Source organism: Lingula anatina, chromosome 8, assembly GCF_051362555.1.
Source record: "Lingula anatina isolate TDL-2025a chromosome 8, LinAna3.0, whole genome shotgun sequence".
NCBI classification, from domain to species: Eukaryota; Metazoa; Brachiopoda; class Lingulata; order Lingulida; family Lingulidae; genus Lingula; species Lingula anatina.
Genome location: NC_141774.1, coordinates 15,173,213 through 15,191,965, shown reverse-complemented (window position 1 = coordinate 15,191,965; position 18,753 = coordinate 15,173,213). Strand labels below are relative to the sequence as shown.

Here is an 18,753-nt window from a genome sequence, read left to right as displayed (position 1 = left end):
GCAGTTTTACAGGTAAAATCAAGATTCGGTCGTTCAAAGGACGCACAAGGGACGCAGACGACTTTACACTGAAACACGATTTAATTGCTTTGGCGGCCGTTGAGCGTCCTGACCACATTTTTGAACGCAGAAGGGACGCAGAAAGGACGCCGTCCAGTGTAAAGGGGCCCTTATGTAACGGTCTGAGGGAACGCTATATTCCCGAGATTACAACATTGTCACTAGTGACTACTCTGTCATCACATAATGTTGACTTTATAAAAAGACTTGCGGCCTTCATATATCATGCTGAGAAATTAAGAGAGGTTTTTTTAGATAAGTGATTTGTGTCGTTTATGATATATATTTCTGTGTAGTCAGCTCAGTATTATTATAAATAGAACTCAATTGATGTACTCTTGGCCTGTAGGCCTGAAATACAGTGAAATAAACAAGGTACAAAAGTATTTCTGTTAAAAGTCAAAACTTAGTTGTATAATACTAGATTGATTATATTACTAAGTTCCTTTTGAAAAAGTTTACTGACTGACCTTTTAGAAAGTAATCAATGTGAAATCAATTCTATTGAATTTGTAAATCATTTTCTTATTTTTTTAAAATAAATATCAAAAATTATATATTTACTCTTCCAAGGAAGCCAACAGAAGAGCACATAGCAAGCCAGGCGCTGTTCCGTTTGTACCAGAGAGAAAGAAACATGTCGTTGGAGAGGTCAAATGACAGGAATATTTATTTCCTTATTTATGTAATGTTCTAGGACTGTCATTCTGTGTATTTTACTTGGAAAAACATGTGAATCATATGCATCCAGTCAGTTAATTTTTAAAGCTCATGTAATGGACTCTGTTTCAATGTTTTAAAGATATTCTATACCTATTTCAAATTTGTTCCCAAAGTCATATTTTTTCATGTCTAAATATCCTTCATGATTACGTATCTTACCCAATTCACACTTTATAAACTAGAAAATCCATCAAATGATGTTGATATTTCCTTTTGGAATGTCAGAAACAAGGATGCTTGGTTTAGAAGTAAGCTTAATTGGAATTGTTAGAAAAGATCCAAATCTAATGTAGAACTGGTAGTGCAACGTGTCATGAGTTATAAACTTTTTTCTTGTGGGATAATTACATTTGGTGCAAAAACACTAAAGAATATCTTTGGCCAGTCATATTTTTTCATGTCTAAATATCCTTCATGATTACGTATCTTACCCAATTCAGACTTTATAAAACTAGAAAGTCCATCAAATGATGTTGACAGTTTCTTTTTGGATGCCAGAAACAATGATGGCTGGACTAGAAGTAAGTTGGAATCATTAGAAAAGGTCCAAACCCAATACAAGGCCTGGTTGTGCAACGTTTCATGAGTTACATTTATTTCTCGAGGGAAAATAAAATTTGTTGTAGAAAAACTATACAGAATATCTTTGACCATTGTCAAGGAAATATGGAACATGCTTTGATTACACTAGCAGAAGTTCATTGTAATATACGATAATCCGTGAACTGTCCTTTGAACGGCTTATGCAACGGAAAAGGGTCTGGATAAAGCCGGCCTGTAATACAACTACTAAAAAGTGTTAATCTCTGAAATATAAGGTGACAGTATAATTACCTCAAAGAGACTTTCTAATTGCACTACTTTTATTATTATTGTTATTGTTAAGCATTTTACTATGACATTCATCTCAATACACAGCATTGGATTCATTTTAAATAATCAATTATACACTCTCCATATATACCTTTACAACCAATAAGGCACTACTTTTCGTACTGTATCTTGTTATTCTGCATTGCATTATTTAAACCATGCATTATGTAAGGCATTAAACATAGAAGGACCAGTTATTTTATTGGCGTTTTTCTATTCATTTTTCTACCAACGATTTAATTTCGTGGTGTCGCGAGATGGTCCTCCCCTATTTTCTAAAATGGAAGGGCAATGGGCAGATGGTAGGAACCATTCGGACCAGTGGACAGTTAAACTTTGCTCAGTTCTAAGTGAAGGACATGTGCAGCATCTACTTTGGGATCGTGCCAGTGAACTTGGCTCCATCTTTCCCATGCCTTTCAGGGCCTACTGCTGCGTACCCGCCATCTACCGAGAGATCAGCGCCAGTGATGAAGGATGCGTCTTTGCTGCAGAGGAAGACAATGGCGGCGGCAACTTCTGCGCTTTCGCCGAGACGGTTCATCAAGTGACATCCCTCGAACCACTTCTTTTGGTCTTCATCGCCTGCGAAAAATTTTGCGACCTGAAATATGAAGGATATTATTTTGGCAGTGTTTTTATTCTGTTTTTCTTCTTTTCCGCACAGCCTTTAATATGGATTTTGATTATCAGCATTAAAGCCATGACATTCTCGCTTCAGCTACCCTCATTCAGCGTTCCTTCAATCAAATTTGAAGATATCCGTGAATCTTCTGATACCCTCCACCCCCTCTCTCCCTCTTTTTTTCTCTCGCCACACACTCACTTACCGATGCCGTATTTATTGATCCCGGTGACACGGAGTTCACCCGTATGTCATCTTTGGCCAGGTCCAGTGCCATACACCGGGTCAGCTCCAGCACGGCACCTTTACTGGTACAGTACGTCCACTTATTGGACGATGACACGTGGGCGAAGATGCTAGCTATATTGACGACTGATCTGGCGTCAGGTTGGGCTGTGTTGGTGAAATATCAGTGAAATATTGCTTAAGTACTGTGCGAATTGCTAAAATATTGACAAAATATGATAAATTTCATATACGGAGATTGATGGTATGTTGACTTTTTAACTTTTTTCGATGGAGAAAATTTGTTTTCAAATTGGAGTAAAGGCCCCTTCACAGTAGACGGCGTACTTTCTGCGTTCCTTCCAAGTTCTGCGATCAAAAATGTGGTCAGTGCGCTAAATACCCCGGTTACACCTACACGACGCAGGGTCGACGCTCGACCGAAAAAATTGGCAACTCTGGCAATTTTGGCCAGTGCGTTGTTATGCGTCTGCATTCGTCAAACGCGCCGGACGAGAGTTATGCATTCGTTTTCATTCGTTGTCATTCGCTCTTGTGCGTCTGAATTTTTGTGTCATGTGTGGTCAGTCTCTTTCTCTGTGCGATCGTTTTGAACATACCCAAAACTGCGGTGACCATGGCGTCTGCGCGATCCAAGCTATGACCGTGCGTTCTTTGAGCGTTCAATGGCTACCTGGCCAGTTAAATGGTTCCACAAAGGACGCAGAAAGGACGCCGTCCAGTGCAAAGGGGGGGTTAAGAAAGGACTTGGCTGCACGATGTAGGTTTTGCTGTTATTACGGTGGACAGCAAGGATTCATGCTCATACTCGTACCAGGTGAAGATAGAGGGGAGAGAGAGGGAGAAAGAGAGAGAGAGAGATGGAGAGGAGGAGAGAGAGAGAGAGAGAGGAGAAGAAGGAGGACAAAGTGGAGGAGAGATGTGTATTTTACCTGTCTTCATGTGAGGGAAGCAGGCCTGTACCATATTCGAGTATCCAGCCACATTCACACTCATGACTTGTGCCCAGTCGGACGTGTCGGCATCTAGAGCTGTGAACAAAGACGAACGTTGATTTAATATTGAGAACCGAGGGGAGAGAGCAGGGATATCAGGACCCCCCCCCCCTCGACCAGCCTGACCCATCACCCATCCCACAGTGGCATACACAATGTTTTTTTTTTCTGATTTTGTTTTATCTAGAGGCAACGCGAGTCTCTCGTTTCTTACGTCGCGTGCTCTGGCTCTGTGAATTGAATTGAAAATAAGCACTCTGAGAGCGCAGATCTCCGCCAAGGCAGCGATTTTTGATTATTATTGATTAATAATTGATCCGGATCACCACCAAAAACTAACCCTCTCTTCCTTGGCCCACTTCTGACATTTCCTGAAAATTTCTTCAAAATCGGTCCACAACTTTTTTAGTTATGTTGATGACAAACAAACAAACGAGGGTGAAAACATAACCTCCTTGGCGGAGGTAACAAACAGACAAACAGGGATGAAAACATAACCTCCTTGGGGGAGGTAACAAACAGACAAACAGGGGTGAAAACATAACCTCCTTGGCGGAGGTAAAAAAATGAGTAAGGGTTCATGCATAATGGATCACAGCGCGAGTTAAGTTTTAAATTGTCTCACGTTCGCACCTTACGTCAGGTAGGTCTATGCGGGTGTATTCAGTGGATCCGTTCACCCAAATATTCTTAAATCAGGTCATTGCTGTTGATGCATGTAGACAAGATATATAAACTGGGAAATACAACATTGGTCAAAAAGTTTGTCCCGCCCACGAGCACATCCTAATGCTAATTGTGTGTGAATTTGGTTACATTTGACGGCGTCTTTTTAATTTAATAGACATTCCTTTACATCCGTGGAAATCACAGTGAAACATTAAGTTTGAGGGGGTACCTGTTATAAATTTGACTAATGGTATAAAATGTGCATATTTTCACCACTATTTTGTTTGAACCATTAATCGCGTTATCTGGAATAAAAAGCACCGGTTCTAACAATTTACATCAAATTGGTGATCTTTATTCCCAGGCCACCCCCTGATTGTAAAAAATGCCACAAAACATGCTGTCTTTATCAAACATGCACTTATAATTAAGTGATTTTGGGGAAATGCTCGTGGGGTGTCGGAAAGCGTTTTTTGCAATCCGTAACTTCTACTTACCTTTATATATGAATACCGCGGCACAGTTCACAAGAAAGTTGATGCAGCCACCGTACTGGTTAGCTACGTGGCTAACGGCCTTGAAGCACGCCTCTCTGTCGGAAACGTCGACCTGGTAAAATTTCGTCTCAAAGCCAGCCGCCTGGAGCTCAGCCTCCAGCTGTTTCCCGGCAACTTGGTCGATGTCGAAGAAGGCAACAAGTGCTCCGTCATTCAAGAATCGTCGTACACATGCACTGCCTATACCACTGGCTCCCCCTGTGACTATAGCTACACGCCCCTTGAGTCTGTCCTTAGTGTTTGCTGCATCCAGGCTAGGTTGAAGAGCTGCCATCTTAAGTCACTCCTATCCTGGTTTTCCTTTTTGAGAGATCAAAGGCGAGAAATTGGTGACCTATTTTGGGTTGGCCTGCTAGTATTGTTCAGTTTTTTAGTGTGAGGGCGTGTGTGTGTGTGTGTGGGGGGGGGGGGGGGGGTCGGTGCGCCATCGGAGCTTAGTAAGATATTGTCGCTGGTTATAATGACTGGCCAGTCATTTTAAACTAAATCGACTTTTATTAATTTAATTAAAAGGTCGAATTCAAGTGCAGAGAGGTAAAGATAGCTTAATCGATCGTTGGTACGAGAAAAGTGCTTATATCCCTTGAAAAATCAATTTTAGCATTTTGCCTTTAAAGAAGCGTCTCTTTACATGCTGTTTTTTGACTGGGTTCCCGTAACTTAAAGGGCTGCTCGCTAAATTGCTTTCAGCTTAAGCAGCTTAGGCCTCATTCAGAATAGGGGACTAACTATAGTGTGATTTAATATGCAAGTGTATTTCGCTTTATTTCATCTGACACACACATGCCCTAGAGATCAGAATAATAATTGTGTGACAGACGTAAGGGGTATCAGAACAATCCTCTCCCCCCCCCCCCCCGGACACCCCCCCCCCTGGACAATCCCCCCCCCCCTTGCCCTAGAATCAAGCCCCCTTTACACTGGACGGCGTCCTTTCTGCGTCCCGCAGCACGGCGCCGTTTGAGAGTAAAAAATATAATACTTTATGTCATCATTGAGCATTCATTCTGCAACCAGAGCTATACTTGTGCTTTTTTTCTACGACCTCAACGGTGCCAGTTTCATGGTCGCACAAAGGACGCACAAAGGACACCGTTCAGTGTAAAGGGGGTTTAACATGAGATTGAACGCTGATTTTATTGCCGGGTGGGTCGCTGGGATAGTCCTGGGCTCGGAATCTCGAAAGGTTCGCTATGTTGCGCACACGCTCTAGCATGGCTAGCGTGCGCTATCCCGTATCTCGAAAGAATCGCTATTTTGAGCGCCTGCGCTAGCATGGCTAGCGTGCGCTATCCCGTATCTCGAAAGCTTCGCAAATCCCGGCCGTGCGCTAATGTCCAAATCGCCATTAGTTTCGAGGCTATTATTTGCGGCGATACAAACTAGTCGCAAAGGCCTCTGCGAATGCAAAATTCGTCATTTTAATATGTCTTTCATGTAATTAAAGCAATAATAACTCTTCCTTTGAGATTCAAAAATCCGCATGAAATACATTGTAAACAACGCATGGAAATATATTCTATTGTATTTTACCACTAAAACGGCCGTTATTGTAGGAAAACTAAAATCTGTGCTTGTCAATAGGGCTTTCGATCCCTTTTTTCCGGTCGACAAGTGCATTCGTTGCTAATGACGTAATGGTGTCACGCGGATTCTCGCGTTCATTCGAGACCAAAATAACATGGCGGGACACCCTCAGACGTAAGTTGCGAGTTTTTGTACAGTGCGTCAGATAACGAAAAGCCCAGAATGGCACACATTGTGGATATAAATGCATTTTTAACAAAAAGACGAATATATCTCATGAATCTTATATAGTGTTGTTGTTGTCTGCTTTTCCCGCGGTTTTAAGTAGGTCACCAGTGACTTTGCAATGTCAGAGAGAGCTCCGTCAGTTAAAATCTCTTAAGAGATTTTAACAAAAAACCGTACGTTTAGGAAAAAAACCCTGGATTAACTTTGAATGCAGGAATGGGGTCGTTGGCCATTGGTAAGTACGGGAAAATTGCCGTTTTTTCCAGGAAAATCCAATTTTTGGCCAAAACGAAGAGTTATTATGACTTTAAACATGGTGGCAAGTTTGGGTTGCTAGTCATAAAAGCATATAATAAAACATATAACAAAAACATGGAAGCTTTTAATTGATTGAATCACTGGTACCTCTGATAGAAAAACTTGCGGTAAATATTCACGTGAAGAATGCCAAAGTCATGTTTTATTATGCAGAAAATTTCAAAATTAAACATTTCATACATCATTTTATATTTTCTGGTGCATTTAATTCATCTGTGTAGTCTATTGATAATAATAATAAATTTAAAAGTGTCATTTTCCACACAAAATGAAAAAGCAGAAAGAAAGCATTCGGTCGCACCGTCACCTTCCTCCATGTCTATTATTGTGAGACTGAACACTACTCACCAGTGTGTCAGTAATTGTGTCAGTCCAAGCTTCGCTTATTGAATTGTTTTTTGACATTTTATTGGTGTCAAATACTTCAAATATCAGTATTTGTTATTATGATATTCCTATAAATTAAAACAACCTCTTGATTTGCGTCATGGTGAAAAAAATTGCATTTTGTGTAATTGTGTTATGACGTCTTCACTTTATGCGGCAATCGAATATTAGTAGAGTTTGAGGTTATAATTGCGTTGCGTCTGCTAAGGCTTCGAGATAGCAGGTGGGTGCAATCGCACTAGCAAATAGCGCACGCTAGCTATGCTATAGCGCGTGCGCAACATAGCGAACCTTTCGAGATTCCGAGCCCTGCTTCTTAATAGGCGTGGCGAGAGCCTTATTTATCATTGATTTTATCTATCATTTATTATTTTATTTACGAATAGGAGTACTGAAAGTTTTATTTATTATTTATATTTTTCTATTCTGTATTTTGAATACAGGTGATGAGTTATATTTATATTTTATGATTAATTACTTTTTATAATTAATTATTATTTAAAAAAAAGCATAGTAAGAGTTTTATTTGATACTTTTCACATGACTTTTTATCTTTTTCAAAGTCTCAATCACAGTAAGTTACTAATCATCTTAGTTTACTCTCTCCAAAATTGTTCATAGATTTGCAATCCATAAATTCCTGTTAGCGAGTTCTAACTTTCTAAATTTTGAGCTGCTTTTGTAATGAAAATTGAGAAAGGTGAATTTCACTTTGGATCATTTTAGAAAAAAAAAAGAAATTTAGAATTCCAAAATTGGTTTATGGATGTTCATAAATAATAATAATGTATAATAATAATGACTTGATAATTAAGTTAACAAACTGTCTTTTATCACGTGTTAGATATTTTTGGCCTCTTGAGGCAAATGGCTCAGGTGGGGGGTGCAAGCGCCGATTGCTCAAGTCATGCCAACAATGCGCATGTGCCGGTAGCCGGAAACAAAGAAAAATGGAAGCCTCCAGCGAAGTAAACAAAAATGTACACAGTTATAGTTAGTCTGATTGATTAACGTGGTCACCATTTTCCATTCTTTCAGAATAAAATTAATATGAAATGCTCCTTAATCACATGATCCCACATTTCGCGGTGCGTTCGATAGGAGCAGGCCGGGAGGCACCTCTGCTGAACAGTTTGAGGGGAGCTGAGGAGCGCGAGCATCTGGCGCAGCGCAAGTGGCGCGCGCCACTTGCACCCCTCACCGGTGTGACTGAATTGCGCAATATACCGCAATACAGCGCAACACAGTGCAATGCACTTGAAAAATCACATCCAGTTGCAATTACACAAAAGAAATGACCATTCCCAGCAAAGTAGGGTGACATAAAAACAACCATTATTACTAGGCAAGTTACATCGATGATATAACTTAACAAATCAGCAAGACTTTTATATTGTCCAGTTGGCATCCATGTTGGCGAGTGGCTCTTCTTGGATATATTACTGGCCAAGAAGAGCTACTCGCCAACGCGGCGGCTGACCAAACAATGAAAAAATTGTGCCGATTTGTCAAGTTGTATCAGCAATATTAATTACTATGTACCATGTTTTGCTTTTATATCACCCTATTTTATTTGAGATTACCCTTTCTTGTGTTTACTTGCAACTGGACTTGTGTTATCAAGTGTATTGCGCTGTGTTGCGCTGTATTGCAGTGTATTGCGCAATTCAGTCACACTATTATTGCTCACCGTGTGCGGGGTGCTTAAGTAATTCAAGTAAAGTTTCATTTAAAAATATTACTTTCGATTAATACATCAGTTCTTTCTTGCCGCAGCTAAGACCAAGAGAGAAAAAGGCATTTGCATATAGTGAAAAACTGAAGGAGACATTTTCGCACGAACCCCAAATCAGCCGTCACCGCCACGTCCCCAAGATGATCTATATAACGCCTCGCAGGAGATAAGAGAGATAATATAAAGCCATCAAGGAAAAGAAAGTATGTTAATAATGTTTAAAGTTTTATCAATAGTAGTATTAAAAACTTAAAATGATAAATACTATGAAAAAACAATATGAAATGACCTAGTATTAAGCATAAATTTTATTTTCTTTAGTCTATTAAACACCAATGGACACTTCTGTATATAATCCCAAATTGCAAAATAAGTGACTGTCAAAATTTGAAGACATTACAAATGTATTTCTGTTAGAAGTCAAAACTTAGTCGTATAATAGCAAACTGTTCATATCACTTCCTTTAGGAAAGGTAGACTCACTGACCTTTTAGAAAGTAAAAATGTAAAATGATTCTATTGAATTTGTAATTTTTTAAAATAAATTTATATCAAGAATTATGTATTTACTCTTCCAAGGAAGCTAACAGAAGAACACATAGCAAGCCAGGCGCTGTTCCGTTTGTACCGGAGAGAGAAAGAAACATGTCGTTGGAGAGGTCAAATGACAGGAATATTTTTAAATATTAACTATAATTAAAATTATATCCTTATTTATGTAACGTTCTAGGACTGTGTGTATTTTACTTGGAAAAATGTGAATCATATGCAACCAGTCAGGTGACTTTTGAAGCTCATGTATTGGACTCTGCTTCAATGTTTTAAAGATATTTTATACCTATTTCATATTTGTTCCCAAAGTCATACTTTTTTGTCTAAATATTCATCATAGTTTCGGATCTCACCCAACTAGAAAATCCATCAAATGATGTTGATAGCTTCTTTAAGAAGGTCAGAAACAAGGATGCTTGGTTTAGAAGTTAATTGGAATGGTGGAAAAAATCCAAACCGAATTCAGGACTAGTTGTGCAACGTGTCACGAGTTTAAAATTGTTGGTATTTTTTTCTTAAGGGAAAATAACATTTGTTCCCCCCCCCCCCCAAAAAAAAAAAAAAAACTATACAGAATATCTTTGACCATTGTCAAGGACATACGGAACATAAAGTCATCAACATAACTCAAAAAGTTACGGACTGATTTTGATAAAATTTTCAGGAACTGACAGAAACGGATCAAGGAAAAAATTATTAGTTCTTGGTGGTGATCCTGATCAATAATCGATCAGTAATCAATAATAATCAAAAATTGCTGCCTTGGCGAAGGTCAGCGCTCTCGGAGTGATTTTCTAGTTTTAATATACAGGGTTGCTACTTAATATGGAATATTTTTTATCATTGTTATTTTTGAGTCCTGATTAAAATTTTTTGGCTTGAGTCATTACAAAAGTATGTCACTGAGTGATAATAACATCCAGTCTTCTGTTGGAAGATATTTTGGTCAATAATATCAAATCTGACATAAGATGCCATTCAAAAGAAAGGAACACCCCCAGAAAACCATATCAACAGTTTGAAGTCAGTATAAACTTTAAGATAAGATATAAAAGAAAAGATAGCCTCCGGACAGTGATACGTTACACAGTCAAAGAACTCACAACAGTAAATCATGAAAAGTCAGTAATTGCGGGTATGACCTCCAGCAGCCGCTTGCAGCGCCCTCATCCTACATGGCATACCCTGTGACACGTTTTTTAGAGTTTGGGTGGGGATATCATTCCACGCAGTGACATTTGCCTGTCGCAGTCCATCACTATTTACCGACCGAGGACCATAGCTATTAATTCTGTGAGTTACTTCCGCCCACAGATTTTCAATTGGGTTCATATCTGGAGAGTTTGCAGACCAGGGCAGTTGCTGAACCCATTGGTTTTGAAGAAAAACAGTGATTCTGCGGCCTCGATGTGGGGTTGCGCAGTCGTCTTGGTACACAAAGTTGTTCCTGAAGATGACTCTTACCAATCGAAGCATTGTTTGTTGTAGAATGTCTCTGTAGGAATCTTGGATGAGGTTGCCTCCTTGAAAAACCAACTGGTTCTGGGCACCGACATGAAATGCTCCGCAAACAGAGACGTTACCACCCCCTGCTTGCACCCTAGGCAGTACACAATCATCGTTTTATGTCCCTCGTACACGTCGGTGGACACGGATTCGACGATCAACCCTAAAAGATCAATATCTGGCCTCATCACTTAAAACGACGTGAAACCAGTGTTTTGGCTGCAAACGCACGGGGTCCCCAGCCCATTGCAGACGTCGCTGTATATGACCTACTGTTAACAGTGGTTTCCGTACTGGCCTTCTTGCAAAATAACCGGCTTGCAGAAATCTTTTGTTCACGTGGGACCTTGAAACGGGCGTTTGAATAACATTCTGTCTTTTCTGAGGACACTGGTTTTCTTTGTACGACCAGCACGGCGTCCTCAAAGGAGAAGGCGATCCTGTCTTCTTGGTGTGATAAGCGGACACCATGGTCGAGGTATTGGAGTAGGTGCCCCTGTTGCAGCATTTCTTTGGAGGACTTCACAAACGGTTCCTGATAAATGTTTAATTACCTGGCAATGGCTGTCCGTTTCTGGCCAGTTTTTTGAGAGCAAGAATCCCATAGTAAGCTGCATTGCTTGGCTGTCGAACCATATCTTCACTAAGGTACCTGTCAAGTTCCAGAGCGATCCTTTTGTTGCTTCTCTAAACACACTCCAAAGATTGACCAAACCCATGCGTTTTTATACAAGGGCAGAAATTGCCGAAAAGACCACCCCTCACATTTCTGACCACAGAACATGCAACTGCATGCATCAATTGTTTCGAGAGTTGTGTGGTAATTAGGTAACACACCTGGCTACACATGGAGTGACACCTCAGCTTTGGATTTAAAGAAGTTAGAGAGAAATTAAATATTTTGTAGAAAATTTACTCGCCCAAAAATAATATTCCATATTAAGTGGTAAACCTGTAGGATAATCTGTGAACTATCCTTTGGAGGGCTTATGCAACAACAAAGGGTCTGGATAAAGCCTGCAATACAACTATCAAAAAGTGTTAATCTCTGAAATACTAGGTGACAGTATAAACACCTCAAAGAGACTGCAAAATGTCACTGCACCTTTATTTACCTCCGCTAAGGAGGCTATGTTTGCACTTCTGTTTGTCTGTCTGTCATCAACATTACTCAAAAAGTTATGGACCGATTTTGATGAAATTTTCAGGAACTGTCAGAAGCGGACCAAGGAACAGATGATTAGTTTTTGGTGGTGATCCGTATCAATAATCACTAATCAAAAATATCGAAAATTTAGGGGTGAAACGGCAGTGGATGGAGACTTTACTGCCTTGGCGGAGGTCTGCGCTCTCTGAGTGCTTTTCTAGTTATTATTGGTATAATTTGGCATTTTTATTTTTACACACATCTCACTACCAAGCATGGTTCAATTAAAAATAAGATACAATACGAAAAAGTAGTCCATTATTGGTTGTAAAGGTATGAATGGAGAGAGTATAATTGATTATTTAAAATGAATCCAAAACGTATCGTGTGAGGCATTAAACATAGAAGGACCAGTTATTTTATTGGCGATTTTCTATTCATTTTCTACCAACTATTTAATTTCGTGGTGTCGCGAGATGATTCACCTCTATTTTCTAAAATGGAAGGGCAATGGGCACGTGGTCGGAACCATTTGGGCCACTGCACAGTGAAACTTGGCCTAGTTCTAAGTGAAGGACGGCCGCAGCATCTACTCTGGGATCGTGCCCGTAAACTTGGCTCCGTCTTTCCCATGCCTTTCAGGGCCTACTGCCGTGAACCCGCCATCTACCGGGAGATCGGCGCCCGTGATGAAGGATGCGTCTCTGCTGCAGAGGAAGACAATGGCGGCAGCAACTTCTGCGCATGCTCCGATACGGTTCATCATGTGACATCCCTCAAACCACCTCTTTTTGTCTTCATCGCCTGATATTATTTTGGCAGTGTTTTAATTCTTTCTTCTGCTCCGCACTGCCTTTAATATGGATTTTGATTATCAGCATTAAAACCATGACATTCTCTCTACAGCTCATCTTATTAAAGGTACGAGCATCGGTGGAGCGTGGATTAATTCCCAGTAACACATGTAAACCACTGCTACTAATTTCTTATACGACTCTAAAAAATTCGACATGCCAAGGGATAAACAGAATAAATCACCCGATCAGCCATAAAAGAGCTTTAGAGTGCTCCTTTCTTTAAATTTTTGGTTGTCAATTTAACCTACTTTTGTGACCTACTTTTCTGCCCCATTGACATACAGCATAGAAAGCTAGCAGAAAAATCTGTTCAAACATCACTTTCCGGTAAAATTAAACAATGCCTTTTGGTAATTCTCTTAGTTATATTACTTGAAACTATATGCTGGCATTTGGTTGGTTTTTATGACAAAAAATTGACTTTGTATGTACCTTTAAGCATTTCTTCAATCAAATTTCAAGATATCAGTGAATCTTCTGATAACACCCCCCCCCCTTTCTCTCTCTCACACACACACACACACACACTTACCGCTGCCGTATTTATGGCTCCCGGTGACACAGAGTTCACCCGTATGTCATCTTTGGCCAAGTCCAGTGCCATACACCGGGTAAGCTCCAGCACGGCACCTTTACTGGTACAGTACGTCCACTTACTGGCCGATGCCACGTGGCTGAGGTTACTGGCTATATTGACGACTGATCTGGCGTCAGGTTCGGCTGTGTTGATTAAATATTAGTGAAATATTGCTTAAGTACTGTACGAATTGCAAAAATATTGACAAAATATGATACATTTCAGATGTGGAGATTGAAGGAATGTTTACTTTTTAATTTTGTTCGATTAGAATTTGTTTTCAAATTGGAGTAAAGGCCCCTTATCATTGGACGGCATCCTTTCTGCGCTCAATACCCCGGTCACACCTACACGACGCAGGGTCGGCGCTCGACTGACGCGTTAAAAAAAAAAAAAGGCAACTCTTGCAATTTTGGCATTCGTCAAACGCGCCGGACGAGCGTAATGCATTCGTTTTCAATCGTTGCCACTCTCTCTTGTGTGTCTGAATTTGTGTGTCAGGTGTGGCCAGTACGTCTAACTCTCGTTCTCTGTGCGATCGTTTTGAACATACCCAAAACTGCGGTGACCATGGCGTCTGCGCGATCCAAGCGATGACCGTGCGTTCTTTGAGCGTTCAATGGCGACCTGGCCAGTTTAATGGTCGCACAAAAGAAGCAAAAAGGACGCCGTCCAGTGCAAAGGGTGCACGATGTAGATTTTGCTGTTATTACGGTGGACAGCAAGGATTCATGCTCACACTCGCATAAGGTGGAGATAGAGGGGAGAGAGTGGGAGAAAGAGAGAGAGAGAGAGGTGCAGAGGATGAGAGAGAGAGAGGAGGAGGACAAAGAGGAGGAGAGATGTGTATTTTACCTGTCTTCATGTGAGGAAAGCAGGCCTGTACCATATTCGAGTATCCAGCCACATTCACACTCATGACTTGTGCCCAGTCGGACGTGTCGGCATCTAGAGCTGGAGAACAAAGACGAACGTTGATTTAATCAAGAAGTTATAAAGTTATAACTTCTTGATTTAATGTTGAAAACCAAGGGGAGAGAGTAGGGATATCAGCCCCCTCCGGCCAGTCCGACCCATCACCCATCCCACAGCAGCATACACAATGTTTTTTATCTGATTTTGTTTTATGTAGATGCAAGCGAGAGTTGCTCTTGCGCTGTGAATTTGAAGGCGAAAAAAGGGATGGTTACGACTAACATCCCATTTCCATAGATTTTTAGATCGATCTATCCCTGTGGGGAGTCTCACTAGATTGCTGTCAGCTTGGCCGGCTTAAGCTGTAAAGGGGTAATTAACTATGGTGCCCGCTCGGCTGACTGCAATTTAGCGTGAACCCCCAGGGAGTTAGGTCGATATAAATCTTAATCTTTAGATCGAGCTAAATCTCTGGGAAAGCACCCTTAATGTTCATGCATTATGGATCACAGCGCGAGTTAAGTTTTAAATTGAAATATAACAAAAGGGGTGTTATTTTCGTTAGAAAAGCTGGACAAATTATGCCAGCTGGCAGAACAGATCTGCACTGGTTGAACAGCTCTCTCGCTGGTAGATTAGAAACCAACAGGGAAAGGTGACCGAATCGACCATTCTCGGCCAACCCCCTGATTGTAAGAAATGCCACAAAACATGCTGTCTTTATCAAACATTTACTTTTAAATTATTTGGGGAAAATGCTCGTGGGGTGTCGGAAATCGTTTCCTGCAATCCATAACTTCAACTTACCTTTATATATAAATGCCGCAGCACAGTTCACAAGAAAGTTGATGCAGCCACCGTACTGGCTAGCTACGTGGCTAACGGCCTTGAAGCACGCCTCTCTGTCGGAAACGTCGACCTGGTAAAATTTCGTCTCAAAGCCAGCCGCCCGGAGCTCAGCCTCCAACTGTTTCCCGGCACCTTGGTCGATGTCGAAGAAGGCAACAAGTGCTCCGTCATTCAAGAATCGTCGCACACATGCACTCCCTATACCACCGGCTCCCCCTGTGACTATAGCTACCCGCCCCTTGAGTCTGTCCTTAGTGCTTGCTGCATCCAGGCTAGGTTGAAGAGCTGCCATCTTAAGTCACTCCTACCCTGGTTTTCCTTTTTGCAAAGTCATAGGTGAAGAATTGGTGACCTATTTTGGCCCCCTGTTGCAGGCCACCGTCATGACGATTATGTAATAGATAGACCCCGAGTCAGCGAGGGTCAAGTGGCATACACGAGTGCCTATCGTGTATATCGGGCTCGTGGACAGTGGATTATGTAGGAAATAATGCACTGTCCACGAGCCCGATAATACGAGCGCCAGCGAGGCATGCTATCGTGTATATCGGGCGAGGGGGTAACAGTGCATTATTTGTCACACATACAAAGGGAAATCGTGCGCGTTCCCCACCCAAACCCCCTAACTTTGAATAGAACACGCTGATATCACCGCGCATGGGGTGATATCAAAGAATACATGCCACGGGGCTGATATCAAAACAAAAGGATTGCAGGGGCCGCAATTAGGCGGCAAACGCGGGGAAAGTCCATGTGTGAGATAATACACTGTCACCCGAGCGATATATGCCATAATACCTCGAGCGTAAGCGAGTGTATTATTTGACATACATACCGAGAACAAATATAGTCAAACCCCTAAAACCGAATAAAGTGACCTATGTCACGCTCTAGACCCCATTCCCATAGATTTAAGATCGATCTATCCCTGTGGGGAGTCTCACTAGATTACTGTAACATTAGCCGTCTTAAGCGTCTGTCCCGCCTACTAAAAGCTGTAAGGGGTTAATTAACTATGGTGCGCGCTCGGCTGACTGCAATTTAGCGTGAACCCCCAGGGAGTTAGGTCGATCTAAATCTTAATTTCTGGATCGATCTAAATCTCTGGGAATACACCCCTAGAGATGTTATGTGGAATAAACTCGTCCACGTGCGCTGGTCACCTCCCGCTGAATTCTTATGTAATGTCTGACCAATTTGATCAATTTTTGCTAAATACTTCTCGTGGACGTTCAACTGGCTTGAAAAGTATTTAATCAACCGTCGACACTGACCATGCGCGTCTCAGCTGAGCCACACCTAGCTGGAACTGCTGCAGAAAAAAAGGTCCCAAGTCAAAACGTCTACTTTTTAGTGACATTTCTGATAAACAAGGGGCGTCGGACCAGAATATACTCAAACTAATTTTTCACAAGAGCGAAGGAGAAAGAAATTTATTCATTGGTGATATTTTTGACAAGGAGGCAGTTTCGGAATATAGTAAAAATAAGACGGATGTTTATTATGAGTTCACGGGAGTAATAATTCTAGTTTAATTGTTATTTCTGACGACGAAGCGGTTACGGAATATAGTCAAAATCAAACGGAGGTTTATTTCAAGTCCACAGGAGTAATTATTCGACGTTTTGGTGACATCTTTTACTACGAGGCGGTTTCGGAATAGGTATGTGCTGGTTTTCAGAGCATTCATGTGCTACATGTAATTATCAAAGGGGGATAGATTTGATTTTTACCGATATATCTGATAAAGAGGAAGAATGAACAGCTTAAAAACAAAAGGTAAATCACACAACGCTCATTAAAAAGTTATAGAATTACAAATAATTTGTATGCACGCATGGCTTAACTGTAACCTAATTCCTGTTTTCAAACCATACCCATATGATATGACTTAGTGTAATAAAATTATAAAGAATAATTGTTAAACGTGAAAAGTTTGTTAATTTTTTAAGAGTGTGAGAGATTTTAAATTTGCCAACTGGTAGGTATATAACGCAAGTAAAGTCACTATTCTCTTGATGCCAAGAAGGTCACATGATCACTGTCTTCGGCTTTGGATGCACATGTTTTTTCGTCTCTGGCTGGGTACAGACTGTGTATCATTACAAGACGAATAGAGGTGATTTTATTCTTAAAGCAGATGTGAAACCTTCATGGCGTGTGGCAGAGGAGCCACATCACCAACGGGTGGCCTTGCATGAGCAAAGATGGCAAAGTAATTACTGCACACTGCGATTGCATGGCAGGGTAATTTTTTCCGTTGTGATTCTTGTTGTACATAAAAGTAGTTTAAATCTTATAATGTGCAATGCACTTTTTTTAGCCTTTAAAACATGAAATATTGAAAATAAAATTTAGATGGTTATGCAATTACACGTTTCCTCTGTCTGGAGAGACACTTGAACAAATTATAAACATTTGGTCTCTTTTTGTAGATTGGGAGAGACATGTTCTCACATTGGAGCGGTGCTGTATAAAGTGGAAGCCGCAGTGAGACTAGGTTACACAACCTCTGCCTGGACTGATTTGCCATGTCAGTGGAATGAATGCTATGTTAAGGATGTTGAACTAGCCCCCATTGCATCTATAATGTACTACAGTGAAAAAGCTAAGAGAAAGTTGAGGGAGAGCACAAGAGTCCACAGGGAATTGCCGCGGCCAGCCACTTATGGGGAACAGCACAGTCAATTAGACATCTAGGGACTACTACTGTAGTCGAACTTAGTGCTTGGAGCGAGTACAATGAGACCTTTATAGAAGAAAATTCTGAAGATTTTGCCCCTGTTACCACGGTTCCATACAAACAGAGAACTCTCTACAAGGAACAATACACGACCCTTAGCAAGGAAGATGTGATTGATGTGTGTAATGACATTTATGCTAAACATGATATAACACCTGAGGAAATTAAAAGTGTTGGGGAGACAACAAGGTTGCAATCCTCATCCTCAGCTTGGCATGAAATAAGGACTGGCAGAATAACTGCATCTATTGCTGGTGACGTTATGCAGACAAGTGTTTCCAAGCCGTCCTCTACACTGTGCTCACGCTCACGGTAGTTAATTACCCCCTTAGAGCTTGTAGTGGGCGGGACGGACATTTAAGCCCGATTATCTGGCAGTAATCTAGTGAGACTTCCCACGGGGATAGATCGATCTAAAATATATGGGAATGCGCCCTTAGAGTACCTGCTGTTGAGTGGGGGAGAGAGAATGAGGAGAATGCGTATGAACTGTACAGGAAGACCCGCACAAGCCCATCAAGCTGTGCCCATCAGGAAGAGTGTATGTGGCAGACCATGTTGGGCTTCAACATTCTGAGGCCCATTTAACAGAGTCGGGCTTACTGCTTTCACCACAAAAACCACATTTTGGTGCATCATCAGATGGCATCATCACATGTTCTTG

General features: G+C 41.0%; 3 protein-coding genes across 3 annotated transcripts in view; 1 reads left to right on the top strand and 2 right to left on the bottom strand.

Annotated features, from left to right (window-relative positions):
- The window catches only part of LOC106179320 (uncharacterized), a 30,267-nt gene extending 14,357 nt beyond the window's left edge, over nt 1–15,910 (bottom strand). The window contains exons 1-2 of the mRNA XM_087018873.1: nt 15,305–15,910; nt 14,438–14,536 (exon numbers count right to left, since the gene is read on the bottom strand). Coding sequence (XP_086874999.1) covers nt 14,438–14,536; nt 15,305–15,638 — 433 coding nt within the window. The 5' untranslated portion in view covers nt 15,639–15,910. The remainder of the gene's footprint in view (nt 1–14,437; nt 14,537–15,304) is intronic.
- Nucleotides 1–18,753, top strand: part of LOC106179319 (DDB1- and CUL4-associated factor 13) — a 54,423-nt gene that overhangs the window by 21,615 nt on the left and 14,055 nt on the right. The window lies entirely within an intron of this gene.
- Nucleotides 578–5,037, bottom strand: LOC106163186 (uncharacterized). Its single transcript, XM_013540702.2, has 4 exons — nt 4,689–5,037; nt 3,460–3,558; nt 2,487–2,674; nt 578–2,260 (listed from the first exon to the last, which is right to left on the bottom strand). Exons 1-4 carry the CDS (start codon nt 5,020–5,022, stop codon nt 2,027–2,029), a joined length of 855 nt encoding a protein of 284 aa, XP_013396156.2. The 5' UTR covers nt 5,023–5,037; the 3' UTR covers nt 578–2,026.

Excerpts from the sequence above, each read along its gene's own strand:
- LOC106163186 (XM_013540702.2), bottom strand. The coding sequence starts at position 5,022 with ATGGCAGCTCTTCAACCTAGCCTGGATGCAGCAAACACTAAGGACAGA. Across the intron at positions 3,559-4,688 it reads CGCGGTATTCATATATAAAG|CTCTAGATGCCGACACGTCC; the intron begins GTAAGTAGAAGT and ends CTTTGTTCACAG. Across the intron at positions 2,675-3,459 it reads CTTCCCTCACATGAAGACAG|CCCAACCTGACGCCAGATCA; the intron begins GTAAAATACACA and ends TCACCAACACAG.